Here is a 16,407-nt window from a genome sequence, read left to right as displayed (position 1 = left end):
ATTCAAAATGTCGTTTTTAGCTTAGAATCATTAATTGATGTCTCATATTTCATTTAAAAAAAGTTATTCACTCACATATTTCAAACTTTTAAACAAATCATGTCACAATGAAAAAAATGGCGTCTGTAAAAAAGTCACGGGTATCTACCTCATAACTATCGCTTAATTGTACTTTTTTTGTTACTGTCGCTTTTTCTCCGAAAAGTTAGATGATAAATAATCGATCCAAACAAAGAAAAATTCAAAAAAAAGTTTGAAAGGGTAAATATATGAAAAAGAACATCTCGACCACTCCTTGATGTCTGTGATTTCTGCATCGCGACCCTTGTTATATTACCATGTTTCACCCATAAAATCTCCAAAAAATCCAGCTGTGGCCATTCACAGCTGTATCTTGACACTCAGTGATATATGCTACATGGAGTTTTTGGATGGAAACAAGGCAAGTACGCGATAATATCTCGTTAAAGTCATGGCGTCTGTAATTCTGCTCTCGCGTGCTCTCACCTCCAGATGGGGTTTTGCTGTTTAATTTTTTTTTTTAAATGCCCTCCTGTTCAATTGTTTTCTTCACCCAGAAAATTGAGATTTTAAGCTTTTCAATGATGTATCACACATGCATATCGAACAATTTTGAAAGTTGGCCAAATTGTGTTTCTCAGAGCGGAATTTCATGTCACCTGAGTGTTTTCTGCCATATATATTTTAAAATGGAGTTTACTGTTACAGTATAAAACTCTTTTGCAGTATATTTTAAAAACGCGCGTATGTGTGTGTTTATTCAGTCTGCCACAGGAGTATACCTGACCGCCCTTCCTGCACCCGGAGGAATCCAGATCGCAGGGAAGACTCCGGTTGACCTGAGCAACGAGCAACACATGTTGACCATACAAAAGAGGATCAACGACACGATCGCCAAGAACAAAGAGCTATATCAGATTACCCCACCGGTGAGAAGCGCTACAACCACATGGAAAACAAACATCAACTGGGAAAAAAATGCCTTGTAGAGCCTGAAAAAAATAGTTTGGAGCTTGTTGATCAATTAGGATTTTGATTGACTACTGTAACAATTGTCTTTGGCACATACATTGTTGAAGGGCAGGATGTCAGCCACTTCCAAACTCTGTTATCTATTGTCGATAATCTTATTCCCTTTTATCTCTCTGACCTTTTAAGAAATTATTTACCCTGGACCCCGAGGTGCTCGGCGACATAAACATGGTACTGATCGCTGTGTGACATAGCAACGCATGAGAAATGCTTCACTCTTGTTAATCACAACCCCTACCAACACCTCACTTCTGCGTGGCAGCCCCTTCAACTGGGGAAGGGGTGTTTGGGAGCGGGTCAATCTAACATGTTTCCTCTTGTGGTAGGAGGAGGGACCCATTGGGCCTCATTGTATTTTTATTTATTAATTTTTTAAACTTATGACCATCTCCTATGCCCATTCACCCTGTGTATGAATATGTGTGTATGACACTATTCCCCCAGTTCTATTTTCAAATTAATGTGTGTGTATGACACTCTATTTTCCCAAGTCTGTTTTCAAATTAACACCAGCAATGCTGTGTGTGACTGAAGGTGGTATCCAAGCAAGCATGTGTTGTATTATTGACTATATGGCTGCAGTTGATTATGATAGATGTCTAATCCATTTGAACTGGGAGTGCTGACAGCAATCAATCACTGCTAGCATTTCCCAATTTAAATGTATTCGACATCTATTGCCGTCAATAGCATCCAAAGAGTTAAGGGTCCCTTTACAGATTTGGTCGTGCAGTCTTTTCCAACCAGTTAAAGTACCCGCACCATCTCAGCTGTTTGTCTTTTTCTGTGCTAATTTTTTAGGATCTCACAGAAGAAATAGTGGGATCTCCCATCCCAGAGCCCAGACAAAGAACCAGGCTTTTCCGGTCCCACTCAGAAAGTTCCGATGAGCTATCAGAATTGGACCTCTCTCACGGCAAAAAGGATGCTTTTGTTCTGGAGGTGTGTTTGTGTTGTTGTAGAAGTGAAGAGGTTGGTGTTAAGGATTTCCATTTTGGCTGTAGATCAAGGTTTTTTTTTAAACCTCACATCTTAATAATGTGACTCGTAAGCTTTATATTTTGAAAAAATATTGTAGTCGTTGATCACTTAAATTTGCCCACCCTTGCATTAGATTGATGACACCGATGCTGTGGAAGATATTCATTCCCTACTCACTGATGCCTCACCTCCAATGGGTATGTAAACCATGTCATTGTCATTAAAGCACATATCCATGATCCCCTTCCCTCATCATTTTTTTTCTTTAGGGTTCCACAGCTGCAACACTGAGATCATGCCTGGGATTTACAACTGGACATCGGGAATACAGGTCTTTCTTTAAACCATGTGTAGTTTAATGATCATTAATTACTTTGTCAGTGTAAGTAGTGATTTTTAACATCTGAACCAATTTTCAAAATACGAAAGACCCAGCGCAAGATAGGAAAAAGTTGACAATTTTGCTGACTTTTATCATGTGCGGTGTACACCAGCATAGTAAACCATACACAACATATGTGTACTTAATGTAGGGGAGAGTGGAGTTGATTGTCACGTTTTCATTTTTCACTCTTTCATTAATATATTCCAATCAAACACATCTTTGAAAAATAATTCGTTCATTGCTGGAAATCTTAATATATTGGCTTGGATTAGACATCCTTTTTTTTCTTTTTTTTTATCAGTGATTTGTTATCAAAGACAGTCTGACTCCATGGTTGTCACTTTTAAATTAACTTCATTATCTTCTGAAAGAATTTTAGGTTGGTTTAATTATCACGAGGAACACTGAACACTAACAAGCATTACAATAGTACTGTTAAATGAACAGCTAGCGTTCAACTCGCTAGCTAGAGAATGTGAGTCAAACTTCAGCTCTGTCCTCAAATTTTTTAATGGTAACACTTTAATAACTATAAGCAGGGGTGCACATAATTTTTTTGCCCAGGTTCTCAGAGGAGGACCTGGAGATGTGACTTGGTCCTCATTGAGCTTGAGAGCCGACCCGCCTGATGCGATAAATTTATGACAAGCTTTACTTAGAGCCAATTAACTGTAATTAGTTATATTAACAATTAATGCTTGATTAACATCAACTGGCACAACAAAATTGCCATTACTTTGAAGTGAAATGTAGAGAAATAAGAAGCACCAATTCAAAATAAAGGGCATTATGTGGCTCCCACATCCAAGCCTTTTTAAAAGTGGGATGTCCTCCTCATAAGACCTCATTGAACGTGCATGTTTAGCTTTGTAATATGCGAGCAAAAACACGTTTGTCAGTGCATGTCGCTGTTCATTACCTTTATTCCGCCCTATTCCGCCACTTGTCCATAGGGCGAGTGGGGTCCTGTTTGACATCGATAGTTTGCTTAATTGCCACATGCGCTCTGTTTTTTTCGTACTTTTCAAAGTTTGGATGGCTGAAATTCTTTGACCCTACATAAAATGCGCTGCTCTTATCGGCGACATTGGGATTCTCACGGCACATTTTGTACCGCATTTCCGTGCGAGCATCATTTGCTTCTAGCCATCAAGCCATGGTACCTCCTGTAGCCACTTTTCAGCAAAAGTCATTTTTTTCGGTAGCTCCGGTGACGTCTCTGTCGTCTGTCTGTCTTTTGACGGGGGTGGGGGAACACGGAAATAATTACTCAGTGTGGCCTGCCTCTTCGACATTTTGAGAAGTTATTTTCTCGTGTCCGCCGCAAATACAGTGGTCAGCCATCGGTACGCAAAAGCGTATGGAAGCCGTTGAGGGCCAGCGCGTTTGTCTACGTCCAGTACGCATGCGCGCATGCGGACCACTTTTGTGCACTCCTGACTATAAGCATATTGTGTAAAAATTAAAACCCTATAAAAAGATTAGTGATTACCTTTTTTTTTTTTTAAATTGACACTAAAAAAAGTAATTGCTTCTTACCTCAAAGTGATGTTTAGCTTTACAGCAAAATAATGTGTCTTTATTTATTTTTCATTTTTTTTCAGCACACAATTATAATTTCAATACTGTTATTGCGCAACACTGCCCTCTGGTGGTCAAAGTTTAGCAAACGTGACGACCAACCGATAAAGAACCCCACTCTGCCCTTCTTTATAAATTGGGTACATTTGAAACACTTCAAAATAAACAGTACATTTGTTTTGCCATTTTCCAGATGTTTACATCAGTCAGGGTGTTAAGGTTGAGTAATGCCAATCTCACGAATCAAGGCTTGAATAAGATCTTCACTGACATGTGTGAGAACCTGCTGAAGGTATGAATGAAAAATACCTTGCGAGCTTAGTTTGGACTTAAAAATTATTTTCTTAATGGTAATTTTGTGTTTTATTTTAGAGTTTATACTTTAAGTTGCGCTCGATGATCCCCTGCTGTATTTGTCATCTCAACTTCACCGTAGCAGTACCAGAAGAAGAACTCATACAGGTGAGCAGTCCTTACACATATATGCCTGCCTGCAGAGCTGTTGTTACCACGCCTCCTTTAGCAATAACGCTACACTCGTCTGTCCGCTTGACAGGTTGCAGTGACAGCGGTTGCAATGACCTTCGACAAAGACCAAGCCCAGGAAAAGCCAGTGGAAAAGCCTGTTGCCAAAGGTAAGTTCAAGATAGAATTCCCTACACACCATCAGTATTCAAATGGTAAAGTGGAAGTAGAAATCCATCGTTTTGTGTGTAATATGACTGTATTTGTGCATTTGTGTGTGCGTTTTAGGGTGCAGTGAGACTGAAGAGCAGCTGCAGTTCCCCTTGGAGCTCTGTGCTGACTCCCCATCCACCAACGCTCAGCTGCCATCCAAAACCTCAGGTAGCGTCAAGCTGTCTTCCCAAGATTACCTCCACGCGCCCCTTTTTTCACTAACAGGTTTCGTCACCCATCCCCTCCATTAAGGTACAGTCTCATTACTCACGCCTGCTGCAAAACTCTGCCAAAATCAGCTGGTTATTGTGCACCCGGAAGGTAAATCCTTAGTGGTGTCAAGTTGCAGAGTATGGTTTCGTCAGTTTCAAACCTAGCGGATATTAGTGCCACTTTGTCTGACACAGATGTTTTAGGTTGAGCATTCCGGCTGGATTTACACTGCAGTTAAAGAATTGCTTTCCCCCCCCCTTTCAAGTGACACATTTGAGATATGTGTTATGGAAGCGCAATATGAGTAATCTAAATATTTTACATGAGAGCTCTATAGACATTAAATGAGGTCTACTCTAAACTGGTTGAGTTATGTCAATCAATAAATAGGCAAAATAATACCCTATGGTAGCCAGTGGCATAATGTGGAGGATCCGTTCAAACTAACTGTATTATTGACTGTCGCGCTGCCATTGATGTCAAAAGATGTCCAATTAATTTTGACCAGGAGAGCTACCAGTGATAATTCGCTGCTTGCACTTCCCAATCAAAATGGATAGGACACTTATCCCCGCCAATGGGTGCTTTTATTGTAAATTTTGTTATTATTTTACTGACTACCACAACTCATACTCTGTGAATACTACACAATACACATATACAGTGGGGCAAATAAGTATTTAGTGAACAACTAATTGTGCAAGTTCTCCCGCTTGAAAATATTAGAGAGGCCTGAAATTGTCAACATGGGTAAACCTCAACCATGAGAGACAGAATGTGGGGAAAAAAAAAAACAGAAAATCACATTGTTTGATTTTTAAAGAATTTATTTGCTAATCATGGTGGAAAATAAGTATTTGGTCAATACCAAAAGTTCATCTAAATACTTTAAGTACCCTTTGTTGGCAATAACAGAGGCCAAACATTTTCTATAACTCTTCACAAGCTTTTCACACACTGTTGGTGGTATTTTGGCCCATTCCTCCATGCAGATCTCCTCTAGAGCAGTGATTTTTTTGGGGGGGGGGGGGGGGGGGGGCTGTCGTCGGGCAATACCGACTTTCAACTCCCTCCACAGATTTTCCATGGGGTTGAGATCTGGAGACTGGCTAGGCCACTCAAGGACCTTGAAATGCTTCTTACGAAGTCACTCCTTTGTTGCCCTGGCTGTGTGTTTGGGATCACTAGCCACGTTTACATGCTGACTTTTATTCATACTGATTCAAATAATTCCGAATGGAAATTTCAGATCAGCTGTTTACATGTCACTTCATCTATTCCGATCCAGCGTTTACATGTGTCTGCCTTTATTCCGAAAGGACGTTTGACAGCTGCCGTCTGACATGCGCAGATTAATCAAAACAAAGAGTCACGTTGCAAAACATGGAGATCGATCATCAGATCAGCTGCTGTTTTAACTTTTCGAGTGGAAACAAAACTTCAGAATGACACGCCGTTCATTTAAAAAGTTGTGTGGGTGCGCTGTGCGTGTGCTTGGAAGCCATATTGCAAGTGACGTTACTTACGTCACCAAGTGACATCACCACGTCAGTACGGAGCATGTGCAGAAAGAACGCAACCAGACACCATTCCGCTTCCCTGTTTACGTGATATAATTTTACTTCTAATCGGTTTGGGAAAAGGAATATTCCACCCCTGTGAAACGGAATGAAATTCCATTCGGTTTGGGCCTGTTCATTCCGAATGAGGTGTTTATATGGAACACATTTATTCGGTTTGAACAAATATTCCGATTGTAATTGGAATATTTGGCTCCATGTAAACGTGGCAATTGTCATGTTGAAAGACCCAGCCACGTCTCATCTTCAATGCCCTTGCTGATGGAAGGAGATTTTCAGTCAAAATCTCTCGATACATGGTCCCATTCATTCTTTCCTTTACACAGATCAGTCGTCCTGGTCCCTTTGCAGAAAAAACAGCCCCAGAGCATGATATTTCCAACCCCATGCTTTACATTGGGTATGGTGCAATTGAGTATATTCTTTCTCCTCCAAACATGAGAACCTGTGTTTCTACCAAGAAGTTCTATTTTGTTTTCATCTGACCATAACACATTCTCCCAGTCCTCTTCTGGATCATCCAAATGCTCTCTAGCGAACCGCCGACGGGCCTGGACGTGTACTGGCTTCAGCAGGGAGACACGTCTGGCAGTGCAGGATTTGAGTCCCTGGCGGCGCATTGTGTACCTGATAGTAGCCTTTGTTTCTATGGTCCCAGCTCTCTGTAGGTCATTCATTAGGTCCCCCCATGTGGTTCTGGGATTTTTGCTCACCATTCTTGTTATCATTTTGACGCCACGGGGTGAGATCTTGCATGGAGCCCTAGGTCGAGGGAGATTATCAGTGGTCTTGTATGTCTTCCATTCTCTAATAATTGCTCCCACAGTTGATTTCTTTACACCAAGCGTTTTACCTATTGCAGATTCTGTCTTCCCAGCCTGGTGCAGGTCTACAATTTTGTCTCTGGGGTCCTTCGACAGCTCTTTGGTCTTGGCCATAGTGGAATTTGGAATGTGACTAATTGAGGTTGTGGACAGGTGTCTTTTATACCAATGATGACTTAAAACAGGTGCCATTAATACAGGTAACGAGTGGAGCTTCGTTAGACCTGGTTAGAAGAAGTTAGACCTATTTGATAGCCAGAAATCTTGCTTGTTTGTAGGTGACCAAGTAGTTTTTTTCCACTCTAATTTGGAAATAAATTCTTTAAAAATCAAACGATGTGATTTTCTGTTTTTTTTATTTCCACATTATGTCTCTCATAGTTGAGGTTTACCCATGTTGACAATTACAGGCCTCTCTAATCTTTTCAAGTAGGAGAACTTGCACAATTGGTGTTTGACTAAATACTTATTTGCCCCACTGTACGTGGACTGGTAGTGAATGAGTTAAAGATGTTGAGTTTTTACTGCTGTGTTGTCACTGCCCGGAGTTGACATTTGTGTAGGTTCAGTGTCATTCAGGCTACGGTAAATGGAGGTGGTTTCATGTGTTCCATCAGTGTAAACCGAGCTATTAGAGGATGTGTCCCTTGAAGTGTACGTACATGGGAATGTAATACATAGGTATCAATTCTTAAATGAGCCCTGACCTGCAGTGTATATCCAGCCGTGGACTATGAATGATCATACAGAAAAGGAAGACTTTATTTGTGTTTGTCCACAGGTGTCCCAGCAAGTACCGCTGTGTCGTCCAGAGGTAAGCCCTCGATGCACTTCTACATTTATCCAGTCACCACCCGACCTATCTTCTACCCAAACTACAACACAGCCCACTTTTTGACTTATTATCCTAATGTCTCGGACAGATATATCCTACACCGCTCCAGACTTCATCCACTTTTGTTCTTTTTCTGTTCTTCTGTTTGTTTCTGTTTTTTTTTTCTTGTTGTCTTTTGTATGGTCGTGGGTTTTGTGTGTGTGTGTTCTCTCCAGCTGCCTCCGTTGATTACGGTTCCTTTGCAGACAGATGCAGCACCTGGCTAGAGCTGCTTAGGCTGAAAGCTCACACCATAAGACGAGGATCAGTTAAGACAAGTAGGAAGACACAGTCTTAAGCACATTCTGCTGGCCACGTGCAAAGATACAGAACACTCACAAGCACGCACGTCATACATCCGCCATGCATGCCACTGTGGGGCGGAGAAGTAGGTATCAAATTGCAGCTTTTTGTTGGCAAGTGGGGAAAGTTCTTCAGGCTCCACCCTTCAGAGGGATTCATCCACTCAGCAGTTTGCCCTTTTGATAATTGCAAATGAACCAACCAATATTTCTCCATAAGCATTTTTGCCCTAATGTTCCTCATGCTTGCCACAATGTGGGTACACTTGGACACTGGGATGAGATCAAGAACATGGGCTGGAATGAGCTGTTCTGTAAATTGTAGCATGTCCAGAGATGCCTTTTTCGGAGGTAGGCATGACAATAACATAAGTAAATTTCAATTATGTTGGTTAACCACTGATGTGAATGGATTTGCTCAAGTTCTTATATTGTGGGTTAAGGTCAATTTATGCCAGAATATATATATATATATATATATATATTTTTTTTTTATTTTCTTTTTATCTATTTCCCCAAAAATCTGGGAAAACTGAAATGGTCCAAAGCATGTACCAGTAAATGCTCTACAATTGAGTACTATGTAGTTTTCAGTCTTTGCACATTTTCAGCAATTATCTTCAAACATGTGCAACATATTTTGAAACAAATCTTGTTTTCATGTTAACCCTTCCAGGGACAGCGATCACTACCGTGGACAGCAATTCAAAAGTTGCCAATTAGGACCTTTAACACTTATAGAGCAAGGACTATTTTTGGAGGGGAGGGGACTTAAGACCTTTTAATATCAAATCAGATGAGGACAATCACTTTTTTTTGGTCATTTAAAAAAAAATGATTAGCAATTATTGTTTTATTATTAATCAGTATTGTATTTTTATGTACTTTTTGAAATATGATTAAAATAAATAGAACTAAAATACGCACTGGTTGCATCCGTAACAGTTACACTCTAAAGTAGATTTTTTTTTTTTTACCCCTCCGTAGTATTTAACACATTGCATGCCACTGACGGCGACAGACATCCATTTCATTTAAACCGGGTAACCAATCCAGTTTGACTGGGAGGGGTGTATGACCGTCAAAATGGATTGGATGTCTAGCGCCGTCATTGGCAGCCAATGAGTTGAATAAGTGCCGTCTAAGGGTTTAAAAAAATATAATAGTCCTAGCATAAAAGGGTTAATGTGTTTTTAAGTACTATTTTATTGGTTAATGTATTTATATGTATGTAAATGTAAAATATTAAATGAGAAATGATTACTATTACTATTAAAATGTGATGCTTTTGGATTCTTCACCCCAGCAAACTCCAACAATGTCAATAATAATGGTAGTCATTGGATTACATAACAATGTGCATGTGAGCCTAAAACAATGATAACTCTTGGTATAATGGGCAGTGATCCACAGGGGCTTTTAAGTTGTTTTTACTTGATTGACACGAGTCACCGCAGCGAAATTTTCTCTTTCACACTCTAACTTGTGCATTATTATTGTACCCGCCTCAGCTCATACTGTAGCCATAGTCTATGCTGTAGGTGTCTCTGTCAGTCTCCCATCACACAAGATCTAAAATAGTAACGGAACGGTGGACACATTGTCGTCTCCCCGACACATAAACGTTACCGTACACCACAGCTGTTCCCAGGTCTGTGTGTCTGTCTGCAGACACTGTTTAAACTGTCTTGTCCGCCTGTCAAGCATGACAAGTGATTGTCTGGCCACCCACACCATCCACATAACTGCATGTCTTTTAATCGCCACGTGTACAAGCACGTTTTTTTTTTTTGGTCACATCACATTTTCTGTGAATGTAATTAGGATGCAAGTAATTGCCAGTCAATATAATTACCGCCACTGTTTAATCTATGCAATGTTCTACGCAATAGTGCAATGTTTTTACGATGCAACGTCAATGTAATTCAGCAACTTTTGGCAAAAATAGCCACTAGCAACATCCCTTTCCAAATAAGCTGTATGTGTATACCTTCAGTCTCATCTTTGGAGCGCTCCAGCCCCTTGACCGAAAGCCGCTTCCGCTCACTGCGCTCGAACCGCTGCTCATTCGGAGGAAGCTCAGTCACAGTTGTGAAGATGACACCGCTTTCCTTTCTCCCTGGCACACGTGTGGTAAAATATTTGGGCATCATCAACATGTTTTTCATTCGAGAGACCACTTCTTTACGAGAGGTAAGGCCTAAATGACTCAAAGCCTTTCTGTTGTTTTATAAAGTGTCTTTTTGTCCTATACAGGAAGGTGGCGTGAGCGGCTTCCTCCATTCATTCATAGCAGAGGTGTTTGCCATGGTTCGTGCCCACGTCGCAGCTCTCGGAGGGAATGCTGTGGTATCATACAGTATGAAGGAGTGTGTATTAATGGAAAATCCCAATAAGAACCAGGTACTCAATCACGGACATGATGGAAAATTGACTTTTTAATTTGATTATATACAAATACAGTAGAGACCTTGACTTAGTGTCCACACGTGTAGGCAAGGGGACGCGTTTATTGAACAGGACAAATAGTCAAACACACAAATACAAAATGCGAACACTCATAAATACTGAAAATTTGGTGTCAACTCTCTTATTTCTGTATCATTTCTGTGTATAACCAAAACAATGCATTTGCTTCGGAAAACAATGATCAAGAATTTTACCTGTTTTCTGGCATATTTCGATGAAACCAGAAACTGAATCAGAATAAATTAATGTGAAAATAATGTCCTTGGATAATGTTTTTGGAAGATGGGAAAATCATTGAAAAGCGCTTTATAGGATTAATTATTAATTGTGAAATATTTGACAGACTGAGCCATTATTGAAATAATTGTCGGTTAGCACCAGTGTTGTTTTTGGTAGCCATTTTGATTTTCGTCTTAGTCTTTTGGACGCAAATACTTGTGAGTCATATTTTAGACATTTCAAAATGTGTTTTAGTCAACGAAGACAAATTTCGTCAAGTTTTAGTCGACACTTCTCAAAATGTTTTCCGCCTGTAAACTTCAAAAGTTTTAGTCCATGAATGAATGAAATGAATGAATAAATAAATAAATGAAAGGTTTCCAACAGTTTCAAATGAACATAACTGTAGTCTACAAGGGCATCACCATTTTCATGATGATAATACACACTCAGCAGGAAAACAGCACATTAGTTGCGATTAATTAAACTCACCTGGACGCCACGAACTGTATGTAAAATGTTTTCCAATAGTTTAAGACGACACCAAATCACTAAATGCTAACGCAAATGCTATGCTAACGCTACAAATTAGTTTAGTGTGTGATGATCACTCAGCACAGACCTTCAAAGGCTAAAGCAACATGGCATAGCCAAGCTAAGAAAACAAAACTTACCAAGCAGCACCTGACACGTTTCACAAAAGGAGCCTAAAATGGGCACACGCTTAAGCCTGTATGTTGGGTGGGTGGGGGACACACAGCACGTCACATGAATGACACGACCAAACACTGCTAAATGCGTTCTAACTACATATACAATAAGAAAATATCACACATTGGGAATTTATGACGGAAACTATGGCAAATTTTCACCTTGTTTCAGGCATGAAAATCTCTCACCTTTCGGCGAAATTCGCCGTTCTGAAGTCAAAAAGGATGACCTACGTGAATCGTGTAGATCCGAGGAGAAAAATTTTTAAGGGGGGGGGGGGTCGTTTGTAGGCATGTGCCAGTTACCTTCACGGATTACCATGCTATGAAAACGTCGCGGTTACAAAACCACTAAAATTTTCCGTCATACAGTAGTACGTATTCGTTATTTTTCATGTGTTGAAAATGCAGCCAGAATTAGCTTGGCGCGGCAGCGCTTACCCCTTCCCCTGTTTGATGCTGCGTGTGTCAGTGACGCTATTCCAGCAAACCCAAAAACAAGCACTCCAAACGCAAAGCGTAAATTCTTCAATTTATTGATCTCTCAAATCGTGGTAACTGAAATATACCAAATGAATACATTTAAAACGTTGTACACTCGTATTTTTCCACATGTGAGTAGCTTCAACAGTTTAGCTTCATGAAAAAGTTCGTCAAAAACAAAACACACATTTTCCTTTCAAATTCAATACACAAAGTTACTAAAAACTTACAAAGACGAATGATAGGCAAGGCTTAGCTAGGACAGCAACTTCATTGAGGTTAATCACAGCCGCTGAGAGAGACAAGTTTGTATGCGGGGAGGAAAAAAAAAAAAAGCGTCAAAGATCGCTAATTGCGACAGATGATCTTGTACTAAGCACAAATTCACATTCGCTGGAGGAGGTAAAGTATCACTCCCAATTGTTTTTAGATGAATGCATTTGCCAGCATATTGAATTTAGTGAGTAATGGTTTTCGTTTTCATATTTTGTGGTATGACAAAGTTACTGCCGTTCGTTGCAGCTTGCTTTGAACACTGCCGGAGCGTCCGGTGAAAAAATAGCTCCCGTTAAGGTAGCGTCAAGCTTGTGTATTTAACGGTAATATAAAAGCAGTGTTGTCAATAACGCGGTATCGTAATGCGTAACTAATTTGATTACTTTCTTTCAGTAAAGAACAATCTAACGCGTTCATTTTTCTAAATCAGTAATCTGAGTAAAATTACTTTCCTTGATGCCTGTGCGTTACTATTTTGTTATTGCCCCATAATGTGTGTAGAATGAAGAATACTGTAGTCATGGGAGTGACATCACATGTCACATTTTTTAATCGGGGATGGAACAAAAAGGGTCTCGTGTATTACCATGATGCGTGAGCGCTGGGAGTTTGCGGCCAAAACAACATAGCCTTGCTACCTCGCCAGGATGCAATGAAATAGGCAGGAGATATACTACAAACGGCTGCATTTGCACACTGCAAACACAGCCATTACTTCACATTTTTGTCCAGTAAAGATAACAAAAATATCTCCGTGCGCTGCAAACTTTGCGCTGGCTCAAAAAGACTGTCCACCGCTATAAGCATCCAATTCAAGCACCACTTGGAATTACAGCACAACAGGTAACACGACAGCCAGGACTTTTTGATACTGCTCGTGCTCAATCCTCGGTTCAAGCTCAGTTGTTGTTGAGGGTTTTGAAAGCTTAGGTTTAAAGACATTCTAAATATCCATCTTGCCTCCTCAGCTGTAGTTTTGGCTAAGCAATGCAAACGGCTGTCTCTAAGGTTCTATAGTCACATGATCTGTTCGAAAAATAATTTGGACCCATTATGAAATACTTTGAAGGATTCCTGTTCATTTTATTCATTTGTGTTGTTTGTTTTATTGCTCTAAAACTTTTATAGACAACATTTTAAGGGCCATATTCAATGGTCTTTATTTTAAAGGGGAAGTTCAGAATTTTTTACATTAGGCCTAATCTTTGAGTTAGCCGGGGTTTAATTAGTCGTTGGAAATGATTTGAACAAATTATGTGCAGTTTGACAGTTATTTGTTAGTTTCAGGGCTCCAGAGTGGCTAAGCTAGCGCGAGTCAATGGTGGTTGAAATCAACTCCTTCAACGAATTAAACCCCCGTTAACTCGAATATTAAGCCTTATGTGAAAAATTAAAATGGTCAAATTCTCCACATGTAGGACGTTTTGCCGACGGCGGACATTTTGGCAGAACGCCGGAACATATTTCCTCCACACCTTTCTCACCTTTTTAACCCCTGACCCATTTTCATGCCTGTTGTTTTCGTGTTGTCAGACGACAACTGGCATCCATCTCGTTATGTTTTAGTCTCCAAGACACGTTTTTAGCGCATCATTGTGACGTCATCGTCAAGAAAAAATTGTTGACGAAATATTTACCTTATCGTCATCGTTGATGAAAACAACATTGGATAGCACTCGTCCTTACTTAAAGTACTGATGTACACGGACCCGTTTAAGTGATTTAATCCATTTGAATTTGTCACACAGGCTCAGTGTCTCATCAATGTGAGTGGCGATGCTGTCATCTGTGTGAGGGATTCGGATCAGGAGCCTGCGTCCTCAGCTGCAAACCTTATACAAGCGGGCACAGGCGGAATAGAAGGCACTACATGACACCAGCCCTCACACGAAAACACAGTCTAGCCGTCCAAATGGGAGCAAACTACATCTGCCTTAACGTTGTCAAATATCCCAAAGTCCAGAAGCAGGTCATAATAAGCAACGCATACGCACAAAAGGAAGATACAAATGCTGATATTAATTTTTATCATGTGAGTTTTTCCACGACGATTGCTTGAAACAACAGCCAAAGAAACGCCTGATGTTGACCTGCTTGAACTGCTGTTCCTCTCAAGTGTCAAACTACTGCACTCATGCATCATTCATGTGTTGATACCAGCTATTACTACTTTATTAATCCATTCATCTTAAGCGGGATACACTCGCACCAACTTTAAACACCTGATTTTGAAAAAGTGAAAGACATTACAAGGAAATGTCAGTTTTCCTCGGTGTTTTCACTCTCAGAATATGCAGTACAGAATAACCGCTCAGGAAAAGTTCTTTGAGACAGGTGGTACTACGACCTTTGATTTTGTGAAAGAAAAAAACAAAAGGTAAAATTTAACCAAATCTAACCCAACTGTTAGCATCCATGTACCGTGCTTCAGTCACTGGCCCAAACGACTACAATATGTCTAATATTCCCCTTCAGTGTCGTTAACTGCAGACATTTCAAAGGGGATATTATAAAGCGACAGTCATCAGCGTAAACAAATTTGCCAAGTCCATTTTGTATTGTCTTCATTAAAGCAGGAATAGCACAGCATTATTTGAAGTATCACCAACTATTTCTTGAGTGTCAAACAACCAGGCCATAGCCACGTTCCGTCCTATTTGCTGTGCTTTATTTGTTTCACAGTTTTGGTTTCAACACAAATGGGGAAAAATATTAAAAGTAACAATGGCTTCTTTAAGGTCGAATTCTTTGCTCATTTTGCATCGCCGCCATTTTGGTGTTTAGTTGGAGTCCTAATCCTGCTACTGATTTTGGTCTATGTGTTGTTGATTCATGATGTTCAAGACTGGAAATAATTGTTTTTTTTTTATTTTTATTTTTTTTATTATTACTATGGGCTGTAAATATGCTTTCTGGTCGTTTTTTCTTGTAAGTGCAATAAATGCTTGTCTGAAATTGGTGGTACTATAAATCAGCTCGTTGTCAACTTGTCACAGGCAGGTTGTAAACCATTTCCTGTGTTTGTGTTAAAACTTTAATATGCTAGAAGCATGCAGACCAAATTTTTACGCCATGAAGTTGCTTGCTTGCCTGGTTAAAACTTGCACAATAAAGTTAGTAGAACCTAAACATGTCTTTGCTGTCATCTATAATAATGATAATAGGGAAGGGGAAATGCTTTATATGTCAGAATTCTAGTGCAATTTAGTTTCTTTGGGTTGTTGGGATTTGGACAAAAAAATAGAAGTCATCTTTTTCACCAAGTTTTAATTCTACAAGGGTGACGGAGCCATTAATGGCTGTTCTCATTTCATAAAATATTGCAAATAGAAATTAATAGGACAAAATGTGAAATATTTTTGGGTTCATTGACATAATGATTGAGCCCATTGATTTTTGCGATCCGCATGAGGACCGTTTAAAGTGGATTCCAAATTTTTTAAGCCACACTTCTGTCAATTTGTACACAAAAATGTTCATTCCAAAAAGTAAACATTATTGATTTAAAATTTAAAAAAGTGTTCTAATGCAATTTTTTGAGTGTCAAATAAGTTTTTGCTTTCAAAAACTGATTGAAAAATATTTTTAGGGTCTGAAGTGATTATTTTGAATTTTTTTTTTTTTTTTTTTTTTTTTTTGTCTGTTTGTTTGAAGCAACTTCTTTTTTAAATGGCACAAACGTCCTACCCATAACACGACCTGAACAGAAAACATTACTGCAATCAAAAAAGTTGCTTCAAGCAAACTATAATAATTAATTTCAATAATATGATATATCT

The 16,407-nt window shown here is 39.5% G+C and overlaps 1 protein-coding gene across 17 annotated transcripts in view; it reads left to right on the top strand.

Moving 5' to 3' along the window:
- The window catches only part of c2cd5 (C2 calcium dependent domain containing 5), a 45,328-nt gene extending 29,272 nt beyond the window's left edge, over positions 1-16,056 (top strand). For 5 of the 17 annotated variants that reach the window (XM_057836553.1, XM_057836559.1, XM_057836557.1 and 2 more), the window contains 14 exons: positions 786-950; positions 1,855-1,995; positions 2,168-2,231; positions 2,304-2,365; positions 4,194-4,292; positions 4,373-4,462; positions 4,557-4,635; positions 4,754-4,846; positions 4,931-4,999; positions 8,077-8,109; positions 8,346-8,447; positions 10,468-10,664; positions 10,728-10,874; positions 14,377-16,054. In XM_057836553.1, the coding sequence (XP_057692536.1) occupies positions 786-950; positions 1,855-1,995; positions 2,168-2,231; positions 2,304-2,365; positions 4,194-4,292; positions 4,373-4,462; positions 4,557-4,635; positions 4,754-4,846; positions 4,931-4,999; positions 8,077-8,109; positions 8,346-8,447; positions 10,468-10,664; positions 10,728-10,874; positions 14,377-14,502 (1,467 nt within the window). In that variant the 3' untranslated portion in view covers positions 14,503-16,054. Of the gene's footprint in view, positions 1-785; positions 951-1,854; positions 1,996-2,167; positions 2,232-2,303; positions 2,366-4,193; positions 4,293-4,372; positions 4,463-4,556; positions 4,636-4,753; positions 4,847-4,930; positions 5,000-8,076; positions 8,110-8,345; positions 8,448-10,467; positions 10,665-10,727; positions 10,875-14,376 lie in introns of all 17 variants that reach the window. The other 12 variants (XM_057836550.1, XM_057836551.1, XM_057836558.1 and 9 more) reach the window with 10 other exon arrangements.
- The last annotated feature ends 351 nt before the right edge of the window (positions 16,057-16,407 follow it).

This window comes from Corythoichthys intestinalis, chromosome 5, assembly GCF_030265065.1.
Source record: "Corythoichthys intestinalis isolate RoL2023-P3 chromosome 5, ASM3026506v1, whole genome shotgun sequence".
NCBI classification, from domain to species: Eukaryota; Metazoa; Chordata; class Actinopteri; order Syngnathiformes; family Syngnathidae; genus Corythoichthys; species Corythoichthys intestinalis.
This window is presented reverse-complemented; position numbering and strand designations above follow the sequence as displayed.